At 35.6% G+C, this 12,409-nt stretch overlaps 1 protein-coding gene across 4 annotated transcripts in view; it reads right to left on the bottom strand.

Moving 5' to 3' along the window:
- Positions 1–12,409, bottom strand: part of SNX29 (sorting nexin 29) — a 106,092-nt gene that overhangs the window by 66,026 nt on the left and 27,657 nt on the right. For all 4 annotated transcript variants that reach the window (XR_008747358.1, XM_005241023.4, XM_055804963.1 and 1 more), the window contains exons 12-13: positions 5,588–5,651; positions 4,696–4,824 (exon numbers count right to left, since the gene is read on the bottom strand). Coding sequence is in view for 3 of the 4 variants with exons in the window: in XM_005241023.4 (XP_005241080.3) it covers positions 4,696–4,824; positions 5,588–5,651 (193 nt within the window). In the remaining variant the exon portion in view is untranslated. The remainder of the gene's footprint in view (positions 1–4,695; positions 4,825–5,587; positions 5,652–12,409) is intronic.

The raw sequence follows: 12,409 nt of genomic DNA on the forward strand, positions 1-12,409 counted from the left end.
TAGTTGTTTAACCCTAAACAAGACCTAGAACACATTCAGGAGACATAGCAATAGGAACACGCTGGTTTGAACATCCCAGGGATGTTCAGAATTCTCAAGGGCTATTGTAACTAGCCTGGCGGAGAAGGGGAAGATGGAAGAAGGTATTTCCCCCATAAACTGGCTGTCCAAGGAGAAAAGGTAGAGTGCCATTATTAAGAGTTTCCAAGAGATGGTTCCCAAAGTACAGATGACAGCAATGCTGAGTATAAACACCAGATTAGTATCTTGACCAGTAATTTCATCATAAGCTAGTATTAACACAGTACAGCAAAATGATAACTTCAATCCAGCCCCCAGAAGTGATACAGAGCACAACAGGGAACACACAGAGCAAGTAAGTGTTACATAATGCAACTCCGAGAGCAAATAAATCAACACTGTGACCAAAAACTATTAATACAATGAATGCTTATAAAAAAACCTGTTTTAACACGCTTTGGTCAGATCTGTCACCTCAACCCTTCGTGCCCAGTGCTGGGCACCAAAAAAGACTGTTCTGTTGTGGTTTAGTCCAGCAGACAGCTAAACACTCCCCCAGTGGGATGGGAGGGATAATTAGAAAAAAGTTAAAACTCATGGGTTGAGATAAAGGCAGTTTAAGACAGAAAAGGAAAGGAAAATAATAGTAATGATAAAACAATACACAACAAAAGTGATGTACAATGCAATTGCTCACCACCCGCCAACCAATGCGCAGCCAGTTCCTGAGCACTGGGCCCCAGCCAGCTAACTCCCCTCAGTTTTTATATACTCAGTATGACATATGTTATGGAATATCCTTTGGCCAGTTTGGGTCTGCTGTCCCAGCTGTGTCTCCTCGCAACCTTTTCTGCCCCTCAGCCTCCTAGCTGGTGCGGTGGTGTGAGAAGCTGATAAGTTGTTGACTTAGTGTAAGCACTGCTCAGCCACAACTAAAACATCAGTATGTTATCAATATTACTCTCATCCTAAACCCAAAACACAGCTCTATACCAGCTACTAGGAAGAAAATTAACTCTATCCTAGCCGAAACCAGGATAAACACTGTATGTTCAATAAACTGGGAACTATTCTCATGATAGCTTTACAACATAGACATTCAAGTCTAAATTATGGAAGGATTCTATCTTAGCATTGATATCATACCGAAAAAAGTAAAAAATGATTTTGTGAATAAGAAATATGAGGAAGTTGTTACCTCACAAAATAATGTATCTGACTTTTTATAAAATGTTTTTGTAACTTGTGACATGTCACGTCAACAACTAAATAAGCAGGAAGGAAAAAAAAAAATCACTGAATATAGGAATATTCAAATTAGTTTTCACAAGCAGGGACAAGAGATAGTTTTTCCTCTCTCTAAGAAGCTTATTAAGGTTAAGTGATGTAATCATTTCAAGATGCACAACACATCATTTCACTCATCACTGAAGCGCTATGGCTCTGAATGAAGTGTTGTACAACAGATTAATATAAAATACTAAATCCAAAAGCAATGTGGCTTAAATAACACCGACATTAGGTAAGAGGAGGCTGATTAGGTTACAGAATCTTCAGTAAACAGAAGGTACATAGAAGTGTAAGATAAAGTACCATCAAATTCTCATCCCCCATTTCCCTACACAGTGCATTATCATCTTCTCTTCCTGTCTGCTTTCCTTGCTACAAAGCCTGTCCTTTGTAAAATGTTTTCCTCCAACATTTCTGAATATAGTCTAAGAATATGCAATCCGAGATTATGCAATTTCACAGTCAACTTCAATAAATTTCTTTGCCTTGCAAAGGAATGTAATAGTATTCCATACAAAAAAAAAAGAATCTCAATTAAAAAAAGTCAGCACTGCCAAGAAGTCACTGCCACAGTATGTCCATGCAATCTGAGAAAGGCTCATTGACAAGGGGCAGAGGGAAGCCAGAAGAAAAAAAAAAAAAAAAACAGCTTACAAAATTACACTAGTCAATTTAGTTTATTCTATCAGAAGGCTAGGAAATAGGTTGAATGCTGAGACTGCTCCTTTTGAAACAGTATCATAACTGTTATGAAACAGTTATTCAAATACTTCACATGGAAGAATAAGATTGCCAGTACTTGAAACTAAAATGACCTAAGAATTTTTCTATTTTTCAAAAAGAACTTAGGAAACTCGGGAAAATTCCTCTAAGCTTCTAGAGGTCGGACCAGAGACTTTTCAGAGAATCTAGAAGACCAGCTGAATTAATCAATTTTGCAGATATCCAGAAGTAATCACTTCAACACTGACTGATGTGTCACTGAAATTTGTGTTCTCAGAGCTTTAAGGAAGATATTTACATCAAATTCTTAACAAGAGCTTTGGAGCCACATATAAATATCAGCTCTCATAATGTGAAGCATATTCATTCATCAAATTACAATAGTCAGACCATTACTGAATTATTTTCCTTGCCTTGAGATGTTCAGAATGTTACAGTTGAGGAAATTGCTCTACTCCAGTCATGTGATCAATTGTTTTCAAGGTAAACAGTGCAATTTCACTACCACAAATTAGCTGAAACTTAGTTTCCTCTCACTCACTTAATCTATTATGCAGCACTTAAGAAGCAATTCCAAAATTTTTGTTTCTTCAAATTATTCAGCTTACCCAACTCCTGGTATAAGTATTATTTATTAAAAAAATTTACTACTCTTCCTATTGCACCGGCAACGCCTACAGTGTAAAAAGTGAACCAACAAAAAGCATTTAGAAGAAAAACCTATATTCCAAAATAACTATATGTGAAGTTTCTTATGTTCTAGAAAATGAGTTGCAATTAATTATTAAAGGAATGTATCCAAAGTCCAATGGTGACACAAGAATTTGTTGTACCTAAGCAGCTCCCAACACTGTTTTTACCATGTGACAAGGTAAACTGACTTTCAGAAGAACTTATCAACGCAACATACCCAGCCACTGTAACAATAAGAGAAATTAAATAAACTTGTTTAAAAATAATTAGCTTAAGTGAGCATCTCTTTAAATCTTGTTATAAAAGCTCCTTATCTATTCTTTAAAAAGGTATGTGCATGACAAATATCTGATTCACTCATGTCACTGCAAATTCTAAAACTGTGGGGGAAGTGAGTCAAAGAAATATGAATATACAATTCCTATAACCTGAAATGTGAATATTAAATGATGAAGTATTTGCATTGTCTCCATTGCCCTACATCACATGAATGTCAAACCCACTTACCGCCTATCTTTCCCTCCCTCAAAGTGAGTAGTTCAGTTTGATGTGTCATCAAAAGCTCAATTAGTAACATTCTAAATACTTTTTTTTAAGAAAGCTTTGTATTTATCATTTTCAGATACTAGTTCTGCTGTGCAATAAAAAGCTTATAGAAATCTCAGCTGTGGTAATTCACAGTTGACAAGCACTCTGCCTGCACATGCAGAAAACAAACACCTCTCTGCAATAAGACACAGTTTACTAACTTCAACATTTGGGATAGGTTTGTTGTTTATTACACATGCAAGTGATTCCCAAGATCTCAGGCATTGTAAGTTACTCTAGAGCTTATTTAGAATTTGAAAAAGAAAGTCGCGCTATTACAACTGCATTTACTTTCAGAAGTCTTTCTTTAGCCAAATTACATTTAGACAAGGTGAGAGTTAAAATTCTTTTCAGCATAGCTGCAGCACAAACTTAAGCTGAAGGCAAGTCTCTACTGGGGCCAATGTTTTTTTAACACCTTCATTAACGACCCAGGTGCTGGGACAGAGTGCACCCTCAGCAAGTTCACAGACAATGCAAAACTGGGGAGCAGCTGATACACCAGACTGGTTATGCTGCCACTCAGAGGGACCTGGACAGGCTGGAGAACTGGACTCAGATGAATCCCTTAAAGTTCAATGAGGGGAAGGAAATGCAAAGTCCCGCACCTAGGGAGGCACAGCCCTAGGCACCCATAGCACCTAGACACCTGGGGGCTGGAAAAGAGCTCTGTGGAGAAAGATTTGGGAGCTCTGGTGGACAACAAGCTGACCATGAGCCAGTAATGCACCCTTCGTGGCAAAGAAAGCCAAGAGCGTCTTGCACCACATTAGGAAGAACATTGCCAACAGGTTACTGCCAACAACATTCCCTAGAGGGGTTGTGGAGTCTCCATCTATGGAGATATTAAAAACCTGACTGGAAATGGTCCTGAGCAACCTGTTCCAGTTCTAGACCTTCCTGGAGCTAGGGGGAAGCAGTTGCACCACTTCAGAAACTGGTACTGTTGATACTGTTCAGCAACAACTGTTGCTGATCATACAGTGGCTAATAAAGTGGTCAGCCATGAAAACCTGACAACAGGACAAGAAAAAAAAATCAGCCCAAGGAAAAAAGTCATCCTTAAACAATCAGATAGAAGGAAGATGGATCGGATGGAATGTCACTAAAGAAGATGCATAATCCATTCTTTACCGCTTACATATATATGTGAAGGTACGTACAGAAGGGTATCTGTGTCAGCAGCAGCAGATGCTGACAGATTCTCTATAACTGAAAGCAATAAAGGCACAAATATGCCTAGTCAATTTAACTGACACTAGGACCTCTAAGCACAATTTGTACTGACTGAAGTAATAACCAGCTGAGAAGAGAGAAGGTCACCATACTAATCTCAGTGCGGAACTATACACTTTTCATGACACTTTCAGTGCTTCTTACCGTGCCAAGGCTTGGACTTTTGTGGCATGTCGTTCTTCCTGTTCTGCTACTTTCCTTCTCCAGTTGTCCATTTCCTGCCTTAGCGCTGCAGAATGCTCCATCTCTCCATCAAGCAGATTTCTCAGAGATCTGGAAGAAGGCAGCAGCCTCTGTTAGAACATTGCAAATACTGCTACCTAGGAACTAGAGGATACTCTGCAAATCACAGACTAGGTTGCCCGAATGATATCAATAATGTCATCCTAATATTTCATTATTCAACATAATAAATTCACTTGATTTTATTATACAAAGATATGAAAAGCTACAAGGAAAAAGTACCCAAGCAAAACAGTTGTTAAGTGCTTACTGTTAATTTGTATTACAATCTCATCAACGCGTCCAAATCACAACCTATTATTATGGTATCTACTGTACCACCATGCAGAAAGAATTTATTTCAGAAAACAGTTTATAATGTGATTACAGTGCTTCAGCACAAATCTATACACCTCAGGAATAATCTATAAGCAGTACACTGACACCAGAAGGGGAAAAAAGGAAATTTTCTGACTGTTTGTATATAGACAAACTTTTACTCATTTGGAAAGCTATCTTAACAATCTTTTGGCTACAAGTTTTGCTTTTGGAAAAAACATAACTGGCAAAAGCCTCCAAGATAGGAAGAGTTTTATGTGATTCAAATTCAAAGGAAAAAGTTGACCTGTAAACATTACTCTTCAGTATCAACAGTTGAAAACTGAAGTATTAGGCTTAAATTTCATGGAAAAATAATATATACATAAAAAAAGATTATAAAAAGATTACACATAGCTTTACATAAAGGACAGCTTGTATTACAGAACACATTTTTTTAAATGATAGTGTCTCTTGACTATAAAAGGAAAGCTACCTATTCTGTTCTTCCAGTTCATCCTTTCTATTCATCATGGCCACAATAGCTTGACGAAGTTCATCTAAAGAGAAGGGACACAAAAAGATTAATTTCTGCATGTACTTCTGCTCTTTTCAGATCTAAAAGTCATGGCACTAATTCAGTAACATGCTTAAATGATGTCAATATCTTTGCTACCCAGCAAAGCCATCTTTCAAAAGTGGTATTTAACACAGTGTCAGAAGCATTGATCAAATCAAATTAGTCTGCATCTGGATTTAATACAAATGTTTACAAGTTTGCCTGTAGTTGCAGCTGTTTTGTTTTAATCACAGACATATGGGACAATGCACCTTTTCACTACATGTATATTAATGAGATACATTATTACTTGTTTAACTTTTTCAAATTGCTTGTTTCCTTCGCTATAAATTCCACCACAAGAAATAGAGCTATTACACTGAGACCAGAGTAGAGATACTGCCATTACTTCATGCCATTTCTTCTCAAGTTCAGTCTTCAAGATTGCCTTAAAAATGATGGGATTTCTGAATCTTGTAATTTCCTATAAATAACTTTTTATTTCCTATAAATACCTTAAAAAATACCTTCTGCCATTACATCAAGAACAAAGTTTTTTAAAAAAAGTATGACAGAATTTTAGATTTTTTAAAGGCTTCTTTAGGGTTAGGTTTAACAGTGATACCAGAGCAGCTGAATACCACACAAAGTGCCACCTCAAAGCACTGTCTCACCTAGGGTCCTTCTGCTGTTGTAAAGGTTCTGTCCTATAACTGTAGAGTTGTACTACTACAGTTTATTATAAATTTAAAGAAAATATTAGGACTTAGTCATCTAATCTAAAACAGATGCTGACTTCCAGACCTTGCATGAATACATGAAATACAACAGGTCCTCAAAGATCTGAATGGCTTCCAGCAAACATCAGGATGGATACATAATTTCATTAACTATCTCACATATGTTAATCAATAATTTTACGAGAGCTTCCGCAGGGACACAATTATATTAAAACACCCCTCCCAATAGTTACATGAAACGCTCCTATGTTTATATATAATACATCAGCTAATTCTGTTCCACAAGTATTCAAAGTGATTTTTTTGTGTTTTACTGAAAACATACTAACTGAACTGGTATGACTTAATCTATTCAAGTAAGCAAAGCCACTGGAAAACTTTTTTCTCCTTTACATTCAGTTCACTGATGTATCCATATCTTTCCTAATATTTTCTAGTCTTTCTTAATTTTTTCAATAGTTAGAGAAATTAAAAAAAAAAATTAAGGTTGTCCTGTGGACCAGATTAAGTCTGCAAAACTCTAGTAATGGACAAAATGTGGAAGTTTTTACTGTGTCTATCAAACGTATCAGTCAGTGCAGACACCACAGTTCTAGTCTGGCATTGGTAACCTGCTGGTAAATCCCTCCTTGCAGGATTTGGCAAAATTCTCGTATCACTTGAAACCAGCCAATCCAATTTCTTCATGCTAGATTTTTTCCAAAACATTTCTACTTCTTTGGCCATGGAGAAAGCAGATGATTATTTTCATACCCATTCCACATTACAGCTTGAGAACTAATTGACATTAGCAAGAAACATTTCAGTAGGTCATTAGAGGGATTTTGCACCCCATTAATTCAGCACAGAAAGAATAATTATTTTTCGACAGTAACTTAGCATCTTTACATGCATTCTCTATACAGCTATCAAAAACAACAACAACAGATCTCAATCTTGTCGAAAAGCCAAAAGTGAAATTTGTGGGTATTAAATACTAACATACAAGGGGGATAGGGGGGAAGTCTGGAGACCTGCTTTCTCCCTTGATATTTCTCACATTCAAAACCTGTACACATCAAAAGCTGTGATTATATGACTACTTTAATCAGTCTTCCTAAGGCTGTGCTTTCTGCAAAAAAGACATTCCAGCTTTACCCATCATTGCTACCATCTCCCTTATTCTAGCACTGGTGTTTACACAAATACAGCGTCCTAGCAGGAACTGATCCAGCTCAAAAATGGTTTTGGCTTTTTCTCTGTTGGGCTACTTCTCAGACAAGCAGTTGCCAAGTGATCTTACTGTTGAGTTTAATACTGTTGTTGGCCCAACGTACATAGCAGAAAGCAGTCAGAGCAGAACAGAACACTTCTTTAGTCAATAAACGTGAGGAATAAAAGGTGGAATATCATTTCTGGCAAGAGTGAAGTTCATATTGCATTGAAATGACCAGGTAACCACTGCAATTTACGTAGCAATTGTAGAAAAATTTAGAATGGAAAGATTATATATGACAAACTATGCTGTACTCCATTATTTTCGTATCTGTTTTTCAAAAGGTGGTCTATAATAGCTTCTATTGACTAGCATTTATTGGGCTGGGGGGGGGGGGCGGGACGGACACGACGTGACACAGACTACAATGACACAAAAATCCCCACAAAACCCTACATTCTGAGGATTAAATATTATATTTAGCTATAAAATATCAAACTTGGTGATCATGAAACTCAACACACGATTAGTATTCTTTCAGTCATGATGAGACACTGCCACTTTGAGGGCAGACTGGAAAGGTTGGGGGTTTTGAGTCGGTTTTTTGTTTGGGTTATTTTGTGATTTGTTGGGGTGGGGGGTGGGGGTATGACAATAGAAAACTGATGGGTTATAACAGTTGTGAAAAAAAATACGTAGTGTTGTGAAAATGGACCACGATCCATCAGCCTATCTATGCAATAAAAAATCATGCTAAGGTTAAGGAAAACAAAATAATCCAGTAAGTGTTCAAGCCTTGGACAAATGTACAACATAAGCAAAAAACATCCGTAAAAAGCTTTCAGTACAGTAATATTCTATAACAAAATAAAGATATTTAACTATAAAGCTGAATTCAGAATCCTCCTGAAGAAAGCATCAAGACAATGGCATTTTAAATATTTCAAGAGTATCATTAAAATATGATAATGCACGATCTGAGTTAGTTGCTATTATTTCTCTGACTCTGAATAAATTAAAGCCATTGCTACTTAGACAAGTTATTGTAGCACTGGCTCTGCACTTACATCGGGATGACTACTCTGCAGTAATTGCCTGTATGCATACTCAAGTCTGTTTAAACGTGTACTGATTTATTAACATTTAAACAGTAAAGCTATTATAAATTGTCTCCATTTTTCCAATTTTACCAGCCTATTCAAACTGTAACCTTAAGTTGCCTAATAACTTAATCTTCTTTCCCTTATTTCACTCAGAATCTTCTGTGTGAGTACAGTTGAAATCCCATCTTCTCTCACTTCCTTCTGCAACACACATAAGTAAGCAGAGCATGAAAGCATGGTTTTGTTAAAGACGATGTTTTGCATAAAAGAAGAAGAAAAAAAAAACCTCTTGAAATAAAAGATGTTAAAATGTTTTTTGTTTCCATTTGCCTCATTTTTTCTGAGTCATGGAATTGACAATACTGTAGAGATACAGCAAAGCAGACTCCAAATTTCATTATCACACATAGGACAAAAATCAATGCTTAATTTAGGACCACAAAAGCAAATACACTTCATTCTCAGTATTTAGTTCAACTACAGATAGCAGTTGAGATGTGGAAGGAAGCATCAATGCAAACAACTAGTCTAGGCTAAGAGCTTAGGGTTCAAAGAAGGCCTGTACAGCCTGTGCTTACCCTAGCAGCAACATTGCTTCATTGCTATACCTATGTCATTTCTTCTTGAACTGATGAGTATTAAGGGTCATATTCAATTTTATCTGTTACTTAAAACAAACACAAGAACTACACAGTTCAACACTGTATATCAATACTTCTTTACCCTCTCCATCCACAGTAAATATAAAGGAGTCATTCACTAGTGTAATAAAACGAAAAAAAAGTTACCAAGAAAAAAATCAGAAACTTTAATTTCATAATCTGTTGATGTATGTAACTGAATATAACTAAAAGGACACCATCCTATTTAATTAGATATAACATTCAAAAAATTCAAAAATTGTAATTTCTTCCTCTCACTTATACTTCTTGAAAAATTTTATCACCATGTCGAAACAGTCAGCCGAATGAAAATAAAGTAAATCCACTACCATACACTGCGACAGGTTCACTTCAAATCTGCCAGAACATCCACAGTTCATAAGCCTTTGTCTCTGTGTTATGCTTGCCTCTGAGACAAGTGTATGATCATAATCTAATTTTTTTCAGCAGACTTCTGTCTCATTCATTGTGTGGGTTAGAAAAATAAATAAATAAATAAATCAGGCTTGTAGCAGCAACCATAAATTTGGCATTTTCTGAATTCTGGACTTCACAACCTCAATCTTTCTCCCCCTCCTTTTTTTTTTTTTTTTCTTTTTTTTTTTTAACATAACACAGTGGGAGGACGGCCAAGTATACCCACTTCAGAAAACTGTTTGATGTTAGAGTTTATGTCCTACTTCTAACTGCTTTGCACTTGATATGCCATTTACATTTTGTAAATTAACATTCAAGGAAAGAGCTACACTACTGTTATTAAGGATCAGCATTCAACGCTAACATATGTAAAACTCAAGTGATAATCAGCATTTCATAAAGACATCGGAAGATAATTAGTGAAGTCTTTCAAATTGTGGAATATTAAAATATATTTTTCCCATAACTTCTTACATAAAAGAGTCTCATGTGCAAACCAATAATTCCAAACCAGGTCTTTCTTTATCAGTAATAAAATATAAAAATCAATGAATGTACTAATTAAATTTTTCATATTAAACCTCACTTTTTAAAAGACAAAAAATTATTTTTTATTACTGAAATTAAGCTGTAGTGCCTAATTACTAAGAAAGTAAATATCTGCTCTAAAACACTTTTTAATTCACTTGCATACTACATGCAAAATCTAGCTTCTAGAAGGCTTTTATAAGGTCATATTTAGAGCATGAAATACATTAAAGCACCATGCTTTAAGAAACACCTGTCAATTTCCCAGCAACCTCCAGAAAAGTCATAAGTTTCACAACTCTTCTGCTGTTTAGCCAAAGATTGGGTAAGTATGACTTGCAATCACCTGTTATGAAGAATGAGCTGTAAGTGAAATCATCTCTCAGTGTACACAAGGTCATGCAGCACTCCTCTGCAATCCTGCAGATAGAATATCAGGGTGGGCTGGGAGCAGTCTACAGGAATGATTTTTTTTATTTTGCCAAGTGCAAATTTACACAGATATTTTCAGAGACAAATAAAACTTCCAGCAGACTAGTTACATCTTAAATCAAAAGTCTGACCTCTAAATACATGCTCCCTAAGCAGCCTGCATGAACATTGGCTATTAAGGCTTTATTTAGTGCTTCAAAAGCTTGTAAATATTATCCTGTCACATCATTATTAATAGGGCAAATTTCAGTAGGAAACAAATTTGACAATACAGTGCTGGCCTTCTACTGCATACTAGGGTCCTGACCAAAAAGAAGTCCATAAGATGAAGTGCTGCTTTTTTCTCAACGATGAATTTTATATACCCTATTTTCACAACTGTGCTTTCAGAGAAGTCACAAGAATGTTGTACGTGTCAGTGACCAGTGGCAACCAAGTTACAGAACAGGTCAGAAGCTCTTTAGGGGACAGAGAAAGTACAAAAACATATATCTTATTTATTCACTTACATAGTCAGGACAAAAATACAATATGTAGGTTTGATTATTCACTAAAGTTCTTCAGTGATCATGAAAAACTGGGGGCTTTCTCAAGAATATATGAAAAAATATGGTATAATGTACAATGCTACAACCTTTGCTAACCTTTCTGGTTAAGCTGAACTTTAACAACTGAGGAAAAATATAGTGGAAAAATTAAGTTCCCAATTATTTACTAAAAATAGCACTATAATCAAAGAACCTTGTAAAGAAGGACACAAGTACCATCCTTCTATAATGAAAGTTTTGGATCTTCCCTTTTTTTCCACTGAAAAAAAAATATAAAAATAGGGAGACTTGTGCTGGTAGGACAGATTTTTCTGTATAAAACAATGTTGGAAATATAATCTTCCAATGACAACAACTAGAGGAGACAATTGTTTGTGATTCAACTATGACAAGACAAACACCATTTTTTAAAAAAGTAGAAAATGACATAATGAAAAAGGCGCATAAATATAAAACTAAAACTTAATTGCTTATAAAATTGGTTATAAGACAATCTGTGAAGTAGATCAAGTTTTCAAATGATATCTAATATACACGGTGAAACCAACTCTACAGATTAGGATTTCTCTTGAGGGGTATTAATATACTTTTTTAATGTATCTGCTGATAAGTTAACCTAAAATGATATCTAATATACACAGTGAAACTAACTACAGATTAGGATTTCTCTTGAGGGGTATTAATTATTTTTTTTTTTATGTATCTCCTGCTAAGTTAACCTACACCTTACAAATGCATGGAACAAATTCAGGAAAATCATTCAAAATGGCAGGAATATTTTGAATTAGAGCTTTTTATAACATAATTTTCTAGGCTGCATATCAAAAGAAACAAGAAAAGGTTAGTACTATACTAGTAAATTGGAAAGGAAGCAGGAAAGGAATAGATTTTAAAAAAAAAAATCATTTCAGGCTTTGTCTTCAGAAGAAAAAAGCACAAAAATCCAGCCACTGGAGACATCATGAGCTCTTCTCACTCCACTATTGCATTCCATTTTTCTTTTTTGATGTGTTAGATTTAGTTGCTATGCAACCAAGCTATAAGCCTCAACATTTAATAATTCTTCTGCTAATTGCAATAGAGAAAAAAGAGCTTCAGTGTCTGGCTTTGTCATAGCACTGAATTCTTCCTGTA

Source organism: Falco peregrinus, chromosome 5 (genome assembly GCF_023634155.1).
Source record: "Falco peregrinus isolate bFalPer1 chromosome 5, bFalPer1.pri, whole genome shotgun sequence".
NCBI classification, from domain to species: domain Eukaryota; kingdom Metazoa; phylum Chordata; class Aves; order Falconiformes; family Falconidae; genus Falco; species Falco peregrinus.